At 44.0% G+C, this 20214-nt stretch overlaps 1 protein-coding gene across 1 annotated transcript in view; it reads right to left on the bottom strand.

The window, feature by feature from the left end:
• The window catches only part of Myo16 (myosin XVI), a 394847-nt gene that overhangs the window by 269387 nt on the left and 105246 nt on the right, over window positions 1-20214 (bottom strand). Inside the window, 3 exon segments of the mRNA XM_052751634.1 lie at window positions 639-764; window positions 6252-6376; window positions 14882-14990. Coding sequence (XP_052607594.1) covers window positions 639-764; window positions 6252-6376; window positions 14882-14990 — 360 coding nt within the window.

Raw genomic sequence — 20214 nt, 5'->3', positions numbered from 1 at the left:
CGTAGTGTAAGTCAGAGCAGCGTTTCCCTGTGGTTCTTCAGTTCCCTGATGGAGTTGGAACAGGTGGCTAAACCACATACTCCACCCAAGTGTGTAGATCCAAGCGGCTATGTGCCGACCCCTCTGAAAGTCTGAACCCAAACAAATTTTTCATCATTGAAGGTGCCTTTCTTGTGTCATTGGTCACAGCAGCAAAAACGTAGCTAACCCAACATCTTTTATTCACTGAAATGAAGTGTAATTTGCAGAGTAAAACGGGACATAAAAATGTAATTTGACTTTTGATCCGCTAACTGTAAAAGACAAACAGAACACGGAGGGACTGGTGTGGTTGGCTCAGCAGCACTGCGGTGTGAAAGCAGCATTGACCCTATTCTGTGAGGGATGTTTACGGCTTCTGAGCGTCTCTCCAGTGAGTTCAGGCGTGATGTGCAAGCTCAAAGGAGTAAGTTTCCTGGGCCCTCAGAAAAGCAAATGTTTTTCCTTATTAAATTATTTGCATAGTAGGATGATACCATTAGAAGTCAAATTATATAATGATTAGCATATAAATTAGAAGCAAATCAAAATTAAATATGAAGGTTTTTTTTTTTTAATTGTTAATAATATTCCAGAAAGGATTCGGAAAATCACATTACCTGGCCATACTTGGCTGCTAAATGCAGGGGCGTCCAGTACCCGTCATCCACTCTGTTGAGGTCTCCACCATGCTCCAGGATAAGCACCACCACCTCCTTGTAACCACTTGCGCATGCCATGTGGAGCTGAAACACGGGCATGTTTGTTACTCTACCTTGGCAGGAAAGTAGTCTTGCCAACGCTACTTGATCAATAGTTTAGATATTTAGGTAAGTATTGGATCTGAACCATGACATTATAAAATTAAACAAAAACACAGGCTTGTCGTTTTATTATTTTGTGTAAGTCATCATTAGCACATTTTGGAGGAAATGCTGTGACTTGTGAAGAAATGGCGGGTTTTCACCATGTCTCTTCTGACGGACTGTGTGCACTTCTCCCAGGTAATCCCCACCCCTCCCTGAGCTCTCTCCGGCGGTAATGAGAGCTGCTAAAAGTGCACACCCACTAACTGCACACTCAAGGCCTCTGGACCACCTGTCAGAGATCTGCTGACTAGCTCCCACATTCAAGGAGTGTTCCTGGTGCTGAGGGGGGGTGTGACACAGAAACAGGAAATGCGCTGCAGGTATTCTGGGGGCTCCTGAGATATTGGTGAATTTTTACTGCCTGTCTTAGGTAAACTGTCTATCCTAGGTATAATTTAGTAATGAGAGGTTCCATGTGTGATTAAGATGAGAAGGTTCAAGAGTCATTTGAGCTGGTTAATACCATTTTAGGACAAGCAAACCACTGTATACATGACTACCTCAGTGTCTCTAAATCAGAAGTTACCAGAAGCCCAGAGGCATGCATATGGGATACAGCAAACATAGCCTAAGCAGGTAACCCCAATAGGTTTTGGTCCCAGACATGGAAAAGGCTAGAATTCCAGAATCCAAGGCTAAAACAGCAATGGCAGGGATGATGTGTAAAGTTTTGGGGCAGGCGGATCCATTTCTGGTGCCACCTAAGTTACAGTCCAAACAATTCAGCCACAAGGCAGACTGAAGGCCTCTGGCCAAGGCTCCTTCTGGGTGACATGGAGTGGGACTTTAAGAACGTGGCATGGATGTCCAGAGCAATGCACAGTAGTATCTGCAAGCCCTGTCACCACACTGCACACTGTGCTGGAGGACTGTCCTTTCAAGCCACCAAGGCTCCCCCAGTAGTTCAACCACCAGCAAGACTGAAGGAAAACACCAGAAGTGACAGGGTCCCTGGAGACTCCCTTTCTAATACAGTTGCCATCTACACTCCCATATGGGTGTCAGAGGATTTCAGAGCTGCATCTCCGCTTCTCTGGAAATAGACACCACTCTCCAGCTACCCCGATACTGGCTGCTCCTGCCTCACATCATGTCTGTGTAAAACTTGAAGCCCCTTTTCACTGACTTGGTCTTATTGAAGGTTTGTGACCCCTGACACTCTAAATGAGCATACCACACAAGGTTGATACATTTTCATGAAAGTCGTGTTAACAGTCAATGAAAGATCAATCCTTGAGAAATCAATTCATTCATTTAGTAGCCTGTGGGTTCAGTATAGCCGTTCTACTGGAAATAAATAATATATATATATATATATATATATATATATATATATATATATATATAGGAATCTCACTTCTTCAACATCTATCCAGTGAGATGAACAAAGGATTTTACTTCCTCAGTGGCTAAGATGCGTGTGTGTGTGTGTGTGTGTGTGTGTGTGTGTGTGTGTGTGTGTATGTATGTGTGTGTGTGTGTGTGTGTGTGTGTGTGTGTGTGTGTGTGTGAGAGAGAGAGAGAGAGAGAGAGAGAGAGAGAGAGAGAGAGAGAGAGAGAGAACGGAACAGCATATGCTGCAATTTCAGAATATTGTTGTTTTATTAGATCAAGTCTCATTCACCCCAGGCTGGCTGGCCTTGAACTTCCTGTGTAGCCAAGGAGTCTGAAATCCTGCTCTTCCTTCCAGTACTCTCCAGGTGTCCATTCTATGCAGTGCTGGGCATGGAACCAGAGATTTGTGCATGCCAGGTGAGTCTCTACCAACTGAGCTATATCCATCGTCCCCATAATTGGTTTCCTTTGTTATTATGCATGCTGTTTCTATTACATTCCCAACAGGGTCCTGAGAAGGGGCCCATGGGTGGCACCAGATGGTTGTCAAGTGGGGGTTATGGCAGAGATGACCCGTAAGTGCTGCCTTGAGATAGTTTTCATCACCTCGCAGGACCGACATTCTAATCCCTAAATTGAGGTTATGTGCAAAGGGACCTGTAGCTAGAGTTTTCCTGCCTTGCCCACAGTCAAGACAAATCTCTGTCACCCGCCAGTCCCACAGCTGCTCAGACCCAACCAAGTAAACACAGAGACTTATATTGGTTACAAACTGTATGGCCGTGGCAGGTTTCTTGCTAACTGTTCTTATAGCTTAAATTAATCCATTTCCATAAATCTATACCTTGCCATGTGGCTCATGGCTTACCGGTGTCTTCACATGCTGCTTGTCATGGCGGTGGCTGGCAATGTCTCCCCCCACCTTCCTGTTCTCTCAATTCTCCTCTCTGTGAGTCCTGCCTATACTTCCTGCCTGGCCACTGGCCAATCAGTGTTTTATTCATTGACCAATCAGCAACACATTTGACATACAGACCATCCCACAGGGACCATGAAAGGATTCTCTAAAAATGACCAAAATTTGATATGAGTAGCTAAGTCTGTCAAGAAGGAAAAGATAACCCAGCATTACTCCAATAGAAAGGTGGTGGAGAAGGAAGGGCTGGGAAGGTGACTTAGTTGGTAAAGTGCTTGCCCTGCACATGAGTTCAAACCCTGGAACCCACATAAAGAGCCCACAGTGGAGGAATGCTCCTATGTCACACTGCTGAGGAAATAGGCAGCCCAGCCAACTCGGTGCGCTCCGGGCTCAGGGAAAGACCACCTCTCAAAAGTAAACAAACACAGTGGGGACAGTGTTGACCCTTGGCCTTTTCACACACACAGAAAGGGAGACAAAATAATCGTACATGGCATTTGCATCTCTGAATATTTACCACCCAGTGGAGGAAGTAGGCATATCTCGGTAGCCAGATGTGGTGTCAGATCTCTGCCTAATATATAGTGCTGTTTCTTTGGCTTTTAAAAACTGTTTGTTGGTTTGCTTTGTCCTATCCTGGTTCATTTTTATTCTATAGTAAAAACAATAATAATAATACTAATTATTATTATTACTATCAGTTTAGATGCTTCTTTGTATTCTAATGAGAGAGAGAGAGAGAGTGAGGAGGGTAAATTTGGGTGAGTGGGAAAGTGGGGGAGGATCTGTGAGGGGTTGGGGGAGAAGAACCATAAGCAGAATATGTTGTATGAAAAGAAATCTATTTTCAATTAAAAAAAATACCACAACCAGCAATAACTAGTAAGACAAACGAACAGCAAAAATAGAGAAGGAACTTGTGCCTTAGAAATATGTGGCCAGGGATTACAGTGAGATCTTCAGGGAAAATGTATGCTCTCAAACTCAAAACTTTGTTTTCATATTCTATGGAACACGGTGTTTACAAACATGTGAGGCCTAGAGAAATACTCAGAAAATAAGAATGTTTACTGCTCTTGCAGAGGACTTGGGTTTGGTTTCCAACATCCACACTGCTCTCAACTGCCTGTAACTCCAGATCCAGGGTATCTGATGCCCTCTTCTGGCCTCCATAGGCACCTGCATGCACACAGTGCACATAAACACAAACACACACACACACACACACACACACACACACACACACACACACACAAAACATATCTTTAAAAACCTATACCATTTTTTGAAGTATTATTTAATTTTTATGAAAAATATTTATCTAAATTTTTAAAAGGCCTGTATTTGGCTATTCTGTTGGACATTCTAATAAAGGAGTCAAAAGTGTACAAAACCTACTCACTGTACTAGCAGATCATTGCAACTGAACATTTTGTCAAAAGTTTGATCCTTTGCACACAGCCATGTAACTGTGAGAAATGATGCCTCTTTCTGAACCACAACTGGCATTCCAATTCAGTCTAAGAAATCCATCTGTAGATAAAGTCATTTTCTTATCATGATGTCTAACAATAGACAGAAAGGCACTGCATCCCTCACAGCACAAAAACTCCCAGCAATGACACACATCAACAGACAGACGACCCCATTCAGATGCCAGGATTGCCCCAGACAGCCCCCCATTGGCTGCCATGACTTCCTGGGTAGCCTCCTAGATGTTTATCTGTTGCTGTTTTCTTGTTCAAAGCTCACAGATAGCACCTGGGGATTCAGTTATTACAGAAAATCGTTTATGCCTTTTGTGCTCTCTTCTGTTCAATAAAAAGCAAAAATCACACAGAACATCAAAACGGAAGGGATTAAATGATTGTTGTATGCAGGCTTGCATGCATTCTTTTGGCAGATTGCTATCTGAGTCTAAACAGGGGTTGGAGCAGGTGTCTCTGCAGTGATTTCTCACAAACACAGTTGCAATATTACCTAGTGCATTGTATCCGGGCCTCATTGTGCTTCTACTGTGGGACAGTTGTCGACTCAAAGCAATAAATAAATTGTCAGTCGGCCATGCCACCCCAGTTGGATGGCTCACCAACTGTCCTGCAGAAGACCACATCCAAGGTGACGAAGCCCAGGAGTCACCCCACAGCCTGCCCTCAGCTGCCACCTTCTTCTCTCTTCATCCTTCTCCCCAGCCTCATTGTCTGCTCTCCTTCCGGGACTCAGATCTCCCTCACCACAGCTGCTCTGTCTCAAACCCTCTCTCCTGTGGACAGAATTGATGACTTCACCACTGTCAACACTGCTACTGTGCTGCAAAAATCCTTCTTCTAATTTAGGATTCCAGGTTCCAGAATTCAGACTAACTAATGGCTCCTCAGAGATGGCCAAGAGGCCTGCTGCACCCTCAAGGATCTCACCCTCCTTGCTCCAGCCCCTTTTAGGTGGCAGCCATCGCTATTTTATGATGTCTACTCTATCACATGGGGAGGTGAACTGAGAACTGGTGACTCTTTCTAAAGTCTTCTCCCTCAATACAACGAAATGATATTTTAACGGCTAACACATAGGTGCTGGGAACCGAGTCCCAGTTCTTTCAAAAGCAGCAAGTACCCCTCTATGCTGAGCTGCCTCTTCAGCCCCAAGATCATTTTACTGTTAAGCTACTGCATTGTTTTTCATCCCAATGAAAGATAACAGCAGGGGTTTGATTGAACTTACAAAGTGAATTAGTTAAAGAAAGTAACCCATGGTCGATTTCATTTAGAAAGCAAATGAAAGTCTCTTTAAAAGTTCCATCTCAAAAGTCGTATTGACAAAACAAGACATAGAACTTATTTTAAACCCGTGAGAGTGGCATATGTAGAAATAGTTGAGGAAAACACATCAGCTTGGATAACTAAGCCCTCTCTGGGCCATGGCATAAATAAAATAAAATATATTTTGTATTTTCTTCTCTATTAATTTGTGTTTCCCAAGATATCTTCAAAGAATATATGTGTATTATTTTATGATAAAAGACCCCTTTGAATGGTAAATTGTATCCAATTACATGCTCTATAATCAACTTCATTTTCCTATGTAAATGGTTTCTGAGACAAATGTACGCTCACCAGCGTCACTCCATCTTCGTTCTTCTCATTGACATCTCCTCCTGAAGATAAGAAGTGCCTGACATCTGTCAGCATACTCATGGGCCGCTGAAGCTTTATCTGGCGCAGTGAGTTGAGGTCCACCCCTGGGAGAAGAAGACCTATTAGCTCCAAGGAAAGTCTGGGATTCAGGACAAGGTAGTCTTCCATCACACTCCTTTCAGAGCCCTCTTCCCCGCTTCAACTTTCCTCCTAAACTCAAGACTTCCTTCGCTTTGAATGGACCCTGTTGTAATCATATATGCCTGGTAAAAATTAAGTTCCCACTCGTCATTTTCCCCAACATGATAAGATGTTTGTACATGGCAGGCTGTTCAGGAATACCTAAGTTACTAGACTAACATACTTAATATACTGGTATAAATTGCCCACACGTGCTAGTCAAAAGTATCTTCAAGTACTTAAATAATTAGATTGAAAGAAGATGCGAAGTCATGGTTTTTGTTTGCTTAGATTTTCTCCCAGAAATTCTTGCTCATAAATACAGTGTGATGTCCTGGACAAGCAAAGTTACTTCTTCAGAGAAACCAGCAGCCTATGGACAATGTCTGAAACTCATGACATACTCTACACATGTTAACTCAGGAGTTCTGACAAATATACCAAGCTTCATTGGTGCTGGCATTAGGGGGTGCTTCAAACCACATTAGGGGGTTCTTTATTAGGACTCTGACACTTTCCTGTATATGTGAAGTTATTTCAGGATAAAAGTTTAAAAGGTTGCTCTAGCTGAACAGGTCAGGGCTATTCACGTCAGGATAGACACCCAACACTGAGTGAGATACCAGCATCCTTGACAGACAGTATTGGCTTGTGCATCACAGGTCTCCTTACTTCAGCTCACAACTTTTATCAGCATTTATTTCCTGATATTGCAGAGTAGGACAATTCTAGAGTCACTCATCTCCTCATTATGGATGCCTTGTTCCTACCATTGCTTCCTAGACACAGATCTTTACTGAGGTGACTGATGCCTCTGATCTGTCAGCATGAGATTTAATCGCTTTCTAGTTCAATTCTGAGAAAGGTATCTGGGCTTCATAAACCTCAGCCATTTGAACAATGAGATTCCAAAGAGAAGAGACTATGGTTCCTCTTCCTGTTTCCAAATAAAGGTGAAGAAAACGATGGTGGTGGTGATGATGGTGGTGACGGTGGTGGTGGTGACAATGGGGATTCTGATGGTGGTGGTGGTGATGATGATGATGATGATGATGATGATGATGATAGTGAGATATTTCCTACTTGGAACTGTTGGCTATGAACCAGCCATTGTCATGAACATATTCTACATCTTATCTGGTTGAGTCCTTACTGCCCACATCCAAGGAAAGCATCCTACAGTGGGTCCAATCACTGTTTCTGCAATGATGCTCCTGACATGCTCAGTGTGAGATTTACTTTCTTAGGCCAACTTTGAGAAAAGTCGTTTCAGCGTCAGTATCCTCAGGCATTTGGATAACAGCAAATTGTTATTTGGATAACAATAAATCCAGACCAAGGGATTGAGGTTACAGTTCACAGTTTTAAGGCGTGTCTCAGGGGCAGAGGCCATGGCAAGTACATTATCTATAAGTTTGTGATAATCAGGTCATTTACACTTCTCCCTTTCCTCAGTGGGCTCCCCATATCTGTTCCCCAGAGTCTTGCCTCTGAGCCTGAGTAGGGAAAGGGGCAGAAATGCCCAGAACCCTGTCATCTGGGCTTCACAGCTGTGCATGTAGATGCCTCTTTGTGCCAATACAGGCAGGTTAACTAGTCCTCTGCCTCAGCATCTGGATTTGAAAGAATGGGTGGACAGATGTTGTTTGATTAATTACTATACTGAATTAACACATGGTCCACACCGAAGAGTATTTGCTTTTTAGTAAGAGTTCATGAAAGTGAGCTTTGGTTGTTAGCCAACTGTGGTGAAGCACAGAGCTGTGTCAACAGCAACCCAGACCAGAAGCACCCTGGCCGCGCCTCACCTTCTGATCACCATGTATCATGCTGGAAGAACCAACAGACTTCCTTTTGTAACGGGGCATTTGAGGTCTGGGAGAAACAACAATGTCACTGCATTCTCATTTGTAGGATTATGGAATTGGACACGTGATTTAAATTTTTGAGCATGCTCCATGGACATCAGCAGAGATTCACAGAGGAAGCAATGGAAACCTCTAAGGTTCCACTACCTGGTGAAATCCCACAATGCTGTTGTGCTTGCTGAAGTGTGCATCACCAGGAACCATGCTTAAACATCTAATTAAAATTAAATAATAAATGTAGAATGCAGCAAAGGTGGAAGGCAGGTTAAAACATGGAGGTAGGATACCTCGCGTCAAAGGCCGTCTACACCCAACACAGAGGAGCAAACAGCTTATTTCTTGTCCCCGTTACCAAGATACCACAGGGGAATATTTTGACATTATATTGATTTGAATTCAATTTTGAGTAAAATCTGGTGCCAACTAAAGTGTGATTTTTAGATTTTTTGTTATAATTTTAGGAAAGAAGAAGTCTCTTTTTGCTAAGCCAAATACAACAGAAATTCTGTCTCTTCATGCCAATCAAGTATCTTTAACTGCTTCTGAATATACCAATCAAGTTGGCAGAGCTCTCTCCCACCACCCATAAACCTAGTCAGGGATGGAGAGTGGGCTCAATCTCCATTCTTCCTTCTTTATTGTGAAAAAGAAATCTAATTTATGTTCATATTATTTTCTAGAAGAAATAAGCCTGAGGATTCTTTAGATTTATTATTTGGGAGGAATCCGATAATTCTTTAAATTTAAAAATTAAGGAAAATCTGTCACACCAAACTCGCAAGTTATATGATACTGAAGTTATTGCTTGGTCACCTTTGCTGACTATGGGTACCAGGAGTCACTAGAATTGTGTTAACATGTTAAGTCAGTCTTAATCGGTCTAACTTTGATCCATTGCCATTCTGAAAGACCCGCTGTTTTTATAGAAACTCAACCTCCTTTGTCTGAGGCTGAGTTATATGGGTGGTGTCACTGTGTGTGTTCCAGCTGAACTGTCCTGTAAGCGTCCCTGAGCTCAAGAGGACTTTGCACTGTCTCAGACGCTCTCTCTGGATACCCTACTCACACGAACCCATGCGGTTCTCCATTCATCCCAGCCCCTCCACCTGATGTTTGCTTAAACATCACTTCTGTGAAGCCTTCTGCAGTGGTCTCAGGGGAAAATTAAGCCTTCCTTCCTTAGCAGGTTAGTGAGATAACCACACACCAACCTTCAGAGTCCCAGGAATCTGTACACCCTTGTTTTTATTCTCTATTACACCTATCTCTACATCATCACTTGAGTAAATATAAAAAATAATTTTGCCCTCAACAAAACAGAAGTAACAGGCAAGCAGATCTACAAAGACATTTGCAGATCAATGGCATGCCACAACATGCTTTTAGCATGTGGTTTCTTAGCTCATAGAACTGAAAGCTAGTTCACTGGGTCTCCATGGTAAGCTTCCTAAGAAACTGAGGGAGGCTGCTGAGCTGGGAGGGCAAATCCCTAACATTGATGTCAGCAAAGAGAAGTAAACACATTCAGGTGGGGGCGTGGGGAATGTTGCTCCCGCCTCGCCCTGTCCTGGCACCTGAACAGCAGGCCCAAGGGGACTGTCTCATGCACACTGGAATGTGCTGTTACCTCAACTATGCGAGATTCTGAAAGAGCCAGTGCCAGAACAGGACCTTGATTAAACTTCGTTAAGCGAAAGAAAGGTCAAGATATTGCTGAGCTGAGTGTGTTGGAGGGTCCTCTGAAGGACGAATGGGGAGGGATAAGCCTAGTGTGCTGAGACCAGGCTTGGAAGCTACTGCACTAAGACATAGTAGAAAGACCAGGGTTTTAACTAAGGCAGAAACAGTGTGATTGGTGAAGTTATGGACAAAGTCTAGAGGTATCAAGGAAGCAGGTGCCATAAGACTTTGTGACACCCAGACAAGAAGGACTAGCAAGAATAAAATGGCATTCAGATGCTTACATTGTCATTGTAATGGTAAATAAGGGCCACGGAGTGAGAGTAGTATCTTTCACATGGGACAAGTTATTTCAAACCCTCTGACCTCCAACTCAAGATGCACAAGAAACCAACATGCAGGACTGAAGTGTCAGAGGGCACCTGAGTCACAGCAGTGATTTTTGGGAGCAGGCAGAGCAAGCAAAGGGTGAGCTCACCTAGCACCCATGTCACCCTGTCCCAGAAGGATGCTTCTCAAGGACAAAGCCCAGAAACAGTTCACATGTGGGGACCTAAGGATATGAGTGTGGCTCCCCAAGGTGTCAAAGGAAAAAACTTCAAGAGGAGGGAGCAAAGTATGGAAAGACCACTTCAGGGGAGACTTGGCCAGTGTCCACATCATGCAAGGTCACAGAAAGATGAATTCAAAGAACAGAGAAATGAATCCCAGAAAGAAAGTGCAGGAAGCCAGGGGCAGCTACTACAGGGGGATTCTCAGTGGGTAGGAAGTTGAGCATTGGATGACTGAGGGACAGGGCAGATAAACAACTAGTTCCTAAAAGGGTGGAAAGAGAAGGGAGACTAGGTGGAGAAGTGTGCAGAAAAAAAATGACAGATTGATGATGAGAGAGAGAGAGAAAGAGAGAGAGAGAGAGAGAGAGAGAGAGAGAGAGAGAGAGAGAGAGAGAGAGAGAGAGAGAGAGGGAGGGAGGGAGGGAGGGAGGGAGGGAGGAAAGAAAGAAAGAAAAGAAAAGAAAGAAAGATAGGTAGGTAGGTAAGATAAAAAGGCAGATAGGAAGATAGATGGGTGGGTAGATAGACAGACAGACAGACAAATGATAGATTCACCTATGCAGATGCATACACATACATGGCTGGATGAATGATTAGATAGGAAGGTGGATGGATGGATGGATACATATATACTTGCAAGTAGAGATACAGACATGGGTAGCTGAATAAATGGGTAGATAAATAAATATACACAGAGACAGACACACACAGACACACACAGACACACACACACACACACACACACACACACACACACACACACACACACACACACACACACACATACCCACACACACAAATGCAATGTTTTTCATGCCTGTTTTCTGTCCTGGCCACCTTGAGCTCTCTCTCCCCTGGGCTCTTCCTTCCCCCAGAGGCTCATTTCAGAACTGATTGCTTTCCTTGCATGCCCAGCTGTTTTGCCTTGTGCAGAGACGACGTATTCATCAGATGCTCAATCAGCCCCAGCGTGGGTCTCATTTCACAGCCCTGGAACCTAAGGCACTGAGCCGAGGTTAATTGCTGCGGCCAGGTTTACAGTGTAAGTCCGTGGTGATGGTACAATTAGAACTTGCAACCGAGACTTTCTATGTAATCAACTTGTTCACGATGTCTCCTGCCCCCTCTGCCCCCTGTGCTCCGACCTGACAGGATGATAAGTATCTGATTTGGAACAGGATTTTGCAGAGCCGGGAGCACCCCACGATTGCAAGCACCTGCAAAGAATAGTGTGGTGACAAGACAAATAATAGCAAAAATGTCACCCTGGACTATTAGAAATTTCTGATGGCATCGGTCCCAGCTGTCACGGCAGATAACTCTCGCAGCGCACCAATGAGGGGGCCAGGAATAAATGGAGTTAGACAGTGTTTACCAGGGACAGGGGAGGTGACACCGATAAGCAGGAGGGATTCTGACAGGGACAGCAGCAGCTGTGCAGGAGGGCAGCGGAGGGCAGGCAGGAGGGGCCAGGCCACAGCAGCAGCAGTGACTAGTGGAAAACAGAATTAAAAACTAAAGGGATATTAAAGTGAGTTCGTCCCAGCTAGCCTGCCTCTTGCAAACTGATCGTGACAGCCGCCGTCATGGTGACAGCTTTTCCCTGTAGCAGAGCCAGGGACTGTCTCTGCTTTCTCCTCTCCAAGGTTTTCATCCACCTCCCACAAGAAGAGAGTTGCTTTGGTTGGGTTGGGTTTGGTTTTTACACACAATGGAAAAATATTGATTTTGCAGAAACCGAGCTTTTCTAATAAACACGATGCCTTGGTGGGTTGGAAGCTTGTCAGTGATGCTGACACATTTGCAGGTGGAGATACCGAGGTTTGTCTTGTGGCCTCAGGAGGGATCAAGAGCGGATAAGATAACCACGAGAAAGGGTTCCCTGGCTGAGCGAGACAGCTCGGTTCCTTCAACTTTAGAGTTTTATTTGACTTAATTCTTCTGTATTTCCTTATTTGTTTCATTTGTTAATTTATTTTAGAGAAAGGGTTTCATATGCCCAGGGGTGACCCAGTGTCCCAGTGCTCCTGTCCTCACAAGCAAGTGACAGATGACAGCTGTGCTCCACCACCACGCTTGGCTTACCCCCAGCCTGTGATTTATCTTTTTAAAAATTCACCCACTTTTTATGTATGTGTGGGTGATTTGCATCTGCCTGCATGTGTGTATATGCACCACATGTATGCAGTGCCCACAGAGGCCAGAAAAGGGCATCCGACCCCCCGGGGACTAGATTTACAAATGGTGGTGCGCCAGCATGTGTGCTGGGAATCCAGTTCAGGCCTCTGTAAAAGCAGCGCGTGCCCTTCACTGTGGAGTCATCTCTTCAGCGCCCATGACTGATTTCCTTAAACCAGCTTTTATTGTGTGTGTGTGTGTGTGTGTGTGTGTGTGTGTGTGTGTGTGTGTGTGTGTGTGGCGGGGGTACATACTGAAATGTTAAAAACTCCCTTCCCCCTCTCATTTAAATCCCTCCAGTGCTTCCCACTCACAAGTTGACAGCCTCGATTTGATTGGCATTGTTATATATATATGTATGTGTGCATATATGTATGTATGTATGTATGTATGTGTGTGTGTGTGTGTGTACTCATACACACACACAACCTGCTGAGTCTGTTTCTGTTGTTTGTGTGTCTGTGGTTTCAAGGCTCAGCACTCTGTGTTGCACAACCAATAATGGGGCTCCTCCCTGGGGGAGTTAACTCTCTGCCCAGCAGTCATCAACTGCCTGTGGTTCTTTGCTCAGGGGTATCCTGTGAATTTTCCCCTTCCATGTTGGCATGCCCATTGATATTACCATTGTTCTTGTCTTGTTTCTGCAGCCATTTTTTAGGTGAGTCATGAAACCACACTTTTGGGGGTGCCATGCACACACAAAATGCTGTACAAAGTTAACATGTCCAAGTGGTTGGGCGTGGAGGTCCCCATGTCTGGGGAACCAGCACAGGCCAGTTTACTGAGTTACTTTGGTCACCATTACTATGTTGGTGATCAGAACATGTGACATAAAGAGTTCTTGGACCACTTTTCAGTAGTACAAAGATGTTAACCTCAGGTTCCCCCGAATTTCTCGTACAAACCCTGAACTCTGTCCTGCCTGGGAAGCACTTCAGAGGTTGGAGTTCTGAACTGCCCGCTAGGAAATCCAAATCACCTGGAGTTTTGTTCCTGGTAGAATGAATGAACTTTTCTCCAGAGAGTTACAGCCCATGGGACCTGAAGCCAGCAGGGGAGTTATCCTGTGTGGGAATCTTGGGCGTCTGGAGGGAGGGCTACTGAATGCTGTGCCCCACAGATTCTGAGTGGGCAGTTCAAGATGCTGCATGCCTCTCCGCAAGCCTGCTTTTGCCCTAACCTTGCCTTGGTGGCCTTTAGCTTGGTGGTGGTGGGGGGGAGCAATCACGCCCACCTTGCTTTCTAAATTAATGAGACTAGTTCTCATGAAGAAATCAGGGTTGCTAAGCACTAATTATTATTCTATGCATCCTCAAAATAAACCTTTGGAGACAAATGAGGTGGAGGAGGCAGATGTGATGGCAATGAGATAAGCGCTTCTCCAAAGAAGAGAGAGGAGCACCCTCAGCTTCCAGAGGCTCCGAATATTCCAGAACATTGTTTCTGGTCATCGAAGGGGTTGGAATGCCTGGGTTGTTATTTATATTTAATCTTCAAGGAAGAGGAGGGACAGGATTTGCCCTTCCAAGCCTTCCTTATCACCAGGTGCAGCAGGGGTTCCCACTCAGCCCACGCTGAGCTGACTCACTGGTTCAGGCTGGGGCTGTGTCATTAATGTGCTTGTGAGGGATACACCAAGGCTCAGCCCCATTTCATCAGGCCAGCCCTCTCTTTGATCCTAGGCTTTCTTCTCATGGTGCTTTGGCTTCTGAGCGCCACTGTGAATTCTGGGATGTGCACATGCTGCCCTTGTCTTCACTGAACGGGCTTGCAATTCCTGCAAGGATCGCCTGGCCCTGGAAGATCCACTCAAGGTGACCTTGCTCTCATTAGCTCAGAATTCAATTGTGTGGCTCACTTCCCTTCCTATCCCCAGGGAGAAGAGTTCATAATTACAAACCCAGTCCCACCAATTACGGACCCCAGGCATCTGTTTGGATCTCCTTCACTGTTCCCTCCTCCAGGTGCTTGCCAATTTATATATATATATATATATATTATTATATATATAAAATAAGCAAAGGTGGAAAACTGCCTCACGTCTGAAACAATGTGTGCCCTTTCCTAAGAATGATACACGTTTACAGTTCTGCCAATGTATTTCTTTCTGCAGAGTTTTTTTTTTTTTTTAAAGGAAGCTTTGGGCTACCGTTTTCATCCAAGTAGGCCAGCAGGATAGCGCTAGATTCTGTCCCTTCGACGGCATAATCTAATGGGATATTTCCGTTCACATCTTGCAGAAGGACGTTGGCTCCAGCCTGTATGAAAACAAACAAAAATAATGAACATTGCTGAAGGATTAGAGAGAAAACCACGATACTTTTTTTTAAAAAATGAGAAATACATTAAATAATTTGTGGAGACTCCAGGTTGCAAAATGTCCCACAGAGTCTTGTAACACCATAGCCCCTGCACTGGCACTAATGTGTCTCCTGAGTTCCTCCTTAAACCCAAACCTTATTCAGTGAGTGGCTGCGGAGCCCTGCTCTCTGGGGGTAGTTGCTGTTCTGTTCTTGAAGTGCCCAAGCCACAAGGAAGTCTACACTGGAGGTCTCATCGAGCAAGCTGAGCTTGGTCTGATCATCCTGAAGTCTACTCTATCAGTCTTTGTCCTCCACAGGTATCCGCTGGGTATTGTCCTCATATTGCAATGGCTTGGTGTCTGTGCTGACAGCTCCTGCTTGGTTTTGATTTTGCAAAAGACTGTTTTCTAGCAAGAAGCACAACCCGTGATTGTCAAGGGTTGACCTCTTGAGATACACTATTATAGATCTTGGAGCTTCTGAGAACTAAACCATCATGGCACTGCTGTGTTTACCTGTCCCCCAATGTTTATCCTGACAGAGTGGAAGGTTTCCTTTGACCCTTGAAAACTACTCACAACAATGGTCCCCACTGCTCTGTATTCACCAGGGAGACCCAAGTGTTTAGCAGCCATAGCTAACCATCATTCCTCCCATGCCGTGGCTCGGGCCTCTGTCCCTCTGCCCCAGGAGGAGGATCTGTTCCTGGCATCTATTTCTGTCCTTGTCAGTGTTCTCCTGTTCAGTGCTGGTAGTTTATTCCCTTTCAATAGCTAATAGCTACTCATAGTCAATATTCCTAGTTAAAATTGTTGGGAGGAATTCTGGTTCTCAGTTAGATGCTGAGGAAACCCTGAAAGTGGAGTGACCCAGGATGAACCGTGATGGCCTGTGACACAGAGCTGTGGCCTGGGACATGCCCTTCCTCCCTTGGGTTGCTTTTACTTGGGTCTTTTCCCACTGAGACAGGAAAAGAAACTAAGACCAAGTTTAGGATGTTTACTTTCTCATAGATCAATTGCTCTCTGTCTACGAGGTTGACTGGTGAAAGAATAGTCTAATCTTTCACAGAGAATTAGACAATAGGCTTCAGAATGAAATAGCGTTGATGGTCAGTGTCTGAGTTAGGGCTGCCATTGCTTACAAGGAAACACCGCAATCAAAGGCATATTGGGGAGGAAAGGGTTTATTTGGCTCACACTTCCACATCGCTGTTCATCACGGAAGGAAGTCAGGAGAGGAACTCAAACAGGGCAGGAATCTGGAGGCAGGAGCTGATGCAGACATCATGGAGGGGTGCTGCTCACTGACTTGCTTCTCATGGCTTCCTGAGCCTTCTTTCTTATAGAACCCAGAACCACCAGCCCAGGGATGGCACCACCCACAATGGGCTTGCTTCCCCTATCAATCACTAATTAAGAAAAATGTCATACAGGCTTGTCTACACCCTGGTCTTGTGGAGGAATCTTCTCAGTTGAGGATCCCTCCTCTCTAGTGACTCTTGCTGGTGTCAAGTTGACATAGAACTGGCCAGAACAGTATGTCTAGCTTTGCCTCCTCACCTGCCTCAAATTATAAACTCCTTGAAAGACCCAGTTTTTTTTTTTCACTGAAATACACAGGCTGTGAGAAGGTAGGTCTGCTGATGTTCTTCAAATGCCTGACACAGTCCAGAGTCAGACTGGCCTGTTCCACTGGGGCCTAAACAAAAGCATCCTCCCCTCCCTGAGGAGCTGATTTTATGACCAGTTTCCTGGTTCAACTGTTCTCTGAAGTTAACATAAACAGCAGTAGTGAGTGAATAGTCATGGCTTTCCTTTTTTATTATCCACTGGGCTGACCCAGGAGTGAATATAAACTTTCAAGTGATGGTGGGTCCCGTCAGAACAAAGGCGCCAATTAGCTGAAAAATGGAGGAATTTTCTTGAAAATGTCAGAAGATATTTATTACCATCGTAAGGTCTAACCTGTAGCATATGCAATGGGAATCCTCCATGAATCCACAGCTTTGTAAGGAGTTGTGCTTCTATTAAAAATGTTCGAGATACTCAGAAATAGCAAATCAGCTTAGTTTTGTGAAATGAAAATGAACAAGGGATTCTGTTCACCAAAAATACAATTCTTGATGTTACCATTTAAAATTTGACTATATATACAATCTTCCAATGCATGCACTTGATATACTTTAAGACGTTCTGTTTAACATTTCATTTTTTACTTCTTAGAGGTGGATCCAGCTTTCAGCTCTGGATATGAACATGAGAGGTGTAGATGTGTTTGTTACATGGTTTCCTCGGATACTCATCTGAGCCTTTCTGTGTGGAACCAAGAAGCCAACATCAAATATGACACTAAGTTTGTAGGGTGCCAGAGTATGCATTTGATTATAAGAACAATTGTTTATTACAAGGAAAAAGAAATGGGGAGTTGACAATATTAAATTAAAATTTTCAAAGAGAAAAAGACTAGTGGAGCCTGGTGTTGTGGAATATTAGTTGAAGATGTGTTATGTTCATTTATGCTGTGAAACATTTGTTTAATGATGCAAAGATGTGCTGCATATGTTTGACTCTGTGAAGCTGTGTTACTGTGCCTGTCTAAAACACCTGACTGGTCTAATAAAGAGCTGAATCCCCAATAGCAAGGCAGGGGAGATGATAGGCAGGGCTGTCCGCCAGAGAGAATAAATAGAAGGAAAAATCTGGCAAGAGAAGATTGGAGAGCAAGAGAAGGAGAAAAGGACTTCAGGGGCCAGTCACCCAGGTACACAGGGAGCCATGAAGTGAGAAGGAAAAAAAGGTATATAGAAAGATAAAAGCCCACAGGCAAAAGGTTGACGGGATAATTTAAGTTAAGAAAAGCTGGGTAGAAATAAGTCAAGCTAAGTCAGGCATTCATAAGTAGTAATAAGTCTCTGTGTGTATTTATTTGGGAGTTGGGTGGCGGGCCCCCAAAGAGCCAAAGAGTAAAAGAAACAAATCACAACAACAACAATAACAACAACAACAAAAACCAATGACAGCCTGGATTTAGTTTTCAATATAACAAAGAATAGTCCCAAGAGTTCCTACACATTTCATAAATGTTAAGTGTTTCAAAACAACTGAATGTTATCCTTTATTTTAAAAACATGGGGTCTCCAGGCAGCTCCAGCAGTTGCTGTAGAGCCAGAGGCAGGACAGTCTAGAGTTGGGATTAGCGTAGCTCTCAGTCCTCATCAGAGACGTTTCTCTGTGCTGTGGATGTTGAATGAAGGCCAGAGAATCAATGACTGGAGGCTGAGTCCTGTTCCGACAGGACAAATGCATCACGCCTGACCCCAGTGCTCAATGACCACTGAGGGAGATGGCGCAGGAGGATTGAAGGAGCCAGAGGAGGGGAGACTAGATAGAGCAGAACAGTACCTGCTGGGCATGACCGAGCTGCTGCACCCGTGAGCTCACAGCAGCTCTGTTTTCTGCACAGGATCAAGCCAGTCAGCATCCCAGCACGGAAGGGTCCGTAGCCCCCACCTGCAGCTGAGGAACTATGGACACTGGTTGACTTCTTAAGGAAGGAGAGCCAGTTTTCTTTAAGGGCGTGGCTCCTGGTGGGTCCATTGGATGGTCCCGTACTCATAAGGATAGGAACAGAACAAAATGGAGTGGATAAGTTATTAAACTTAAAAAAAATAATGCAATTGAATCCCAAATATATCATGTACATGAAGAGACAAAAATATGGATTAGAAACCAGGTATGTGTAAAGGGAATTGAAAGTGGGAAGAGAAGGTAAACACACTTTTTCTTCATGAAAGAGAAACATGTGGTAATAGTATAATGGTCTGAGCCATAAAGATGTGTGTGCATGTTTATATTTGTGTGTTCACATGTATGTGTGTTGTATGTGTGTGACTGTATGCATGAAAGCTCCTATGTGTGGAACGGCCTCACACATCACATCCTGCACCCGACAACAGATACTGCATTTCTTATTCTGAGAGCGCTTGCTGTACTCCATCTCTCTTGGGAAGAACCTCCGGGACAAAGACTCCTAGCTTTGTCTGACTTTCTCTTCCTGTTGGAATGACAAAGTACTCCGACTCAAGCGATTTACAGGAGAAAGAGTTTACTGCAGTTTTCAGTTCTGGGTGACAGTTCATCATGATAGGGACTCAGGAGTTTGACACTGCTGGGTACATCACATCTAGTCAGAAGACAGCAAGGAGTGCATGTACTCAGATACTTCCCTTTTTGTTCAGTCCAGGAACAAGCCCCTAGGATAGTGCTACCCACATTTAGGGTGAGTCTTCCCACCTCCAAAAACCCACTGAAGAAAATTCCATGCAGACAACCTGTGGGGCAACCTATAAACTCCCCCCCACCCCACAGTACTGCACTGAGAATCCCTGCTCAGGTCATTCCAGAGTCTGACCTTTGAAATTAACCACCACAAGCTCCAAAATACCCTGCAGCATGGACATCCAGCCCAGGCCATTCTACCTACAAAGTTAGAACTCTACTAGTGAGCCGAACCCCCAGACCAACAAACAAGTTTATTTGTACAACATAAAGTATAAAGCAAATCTTAGCATTTCTTTCAGAAAAATAAATCAACCACACCATGGTTGCTTTTTATAATTAGGGAAGTGAAGGTGATATATTTTATATGTGTAGAACCAACAGGGACTCTTCAAGTCAAGTGTGCAGCTGAATGCTTGGCAGATGCTGCTGGAGGCCTTGGGCACATTTATTCTCTATTTATTGAAGCTGGAAAGCCATTTAATTTCCAATTTGCCCTAAATTTTGTTCTTGATGTATTAGAGTTGGGACTCACATATATCATTTCCTCTAAATGAGATTCTTTTTAGTTCATGCCAGATGACATATGGACCAATAAACATTTTATTGGCTTGTGCTATGTAACAATTTAATCTCAACAACTGTGTTTGTGCATGGTTTTACTTAGTAATAATTCTTTGTCACATTAATATTGAAAGCTTAATAAAAGTCATGTAATGGAATTGTAATGATAAAATGCCACTTCTTTCTACGTGATTAAACTTTTTGGTAACTTCTCATTTTTAAATAATTACAAATCTACTGAAAATTGAAAGGCTAGCACCAGAATGCTTCATCCCTGTTATGAGTTTAATCTCATGCCCCCTCAGAATGACATTTTGAACCTCTAACCTCAAGTC

This window comes from Peromyscus californicus, unplaced genomic scaffold (genome assembly GCF_007827085.1).
Source record: "Peromyscus californicus insignis strain IS unplaced genomic scaffold, ASM782708v3 Scaffold_23__1_contigs__length_62951481, whole genome shotgun sequence".
NCBI lineage: Eukaryota > Metazoa > Chordata > Mammalia > Rodentia > Cricetidae > Peromyscus > Peromyscus californicus.
The sequence above is the reverse complement of the archived record's forward strand: the minus strand, read 5'-3'. Positions and strand labels throughout refer to the sequence as shown.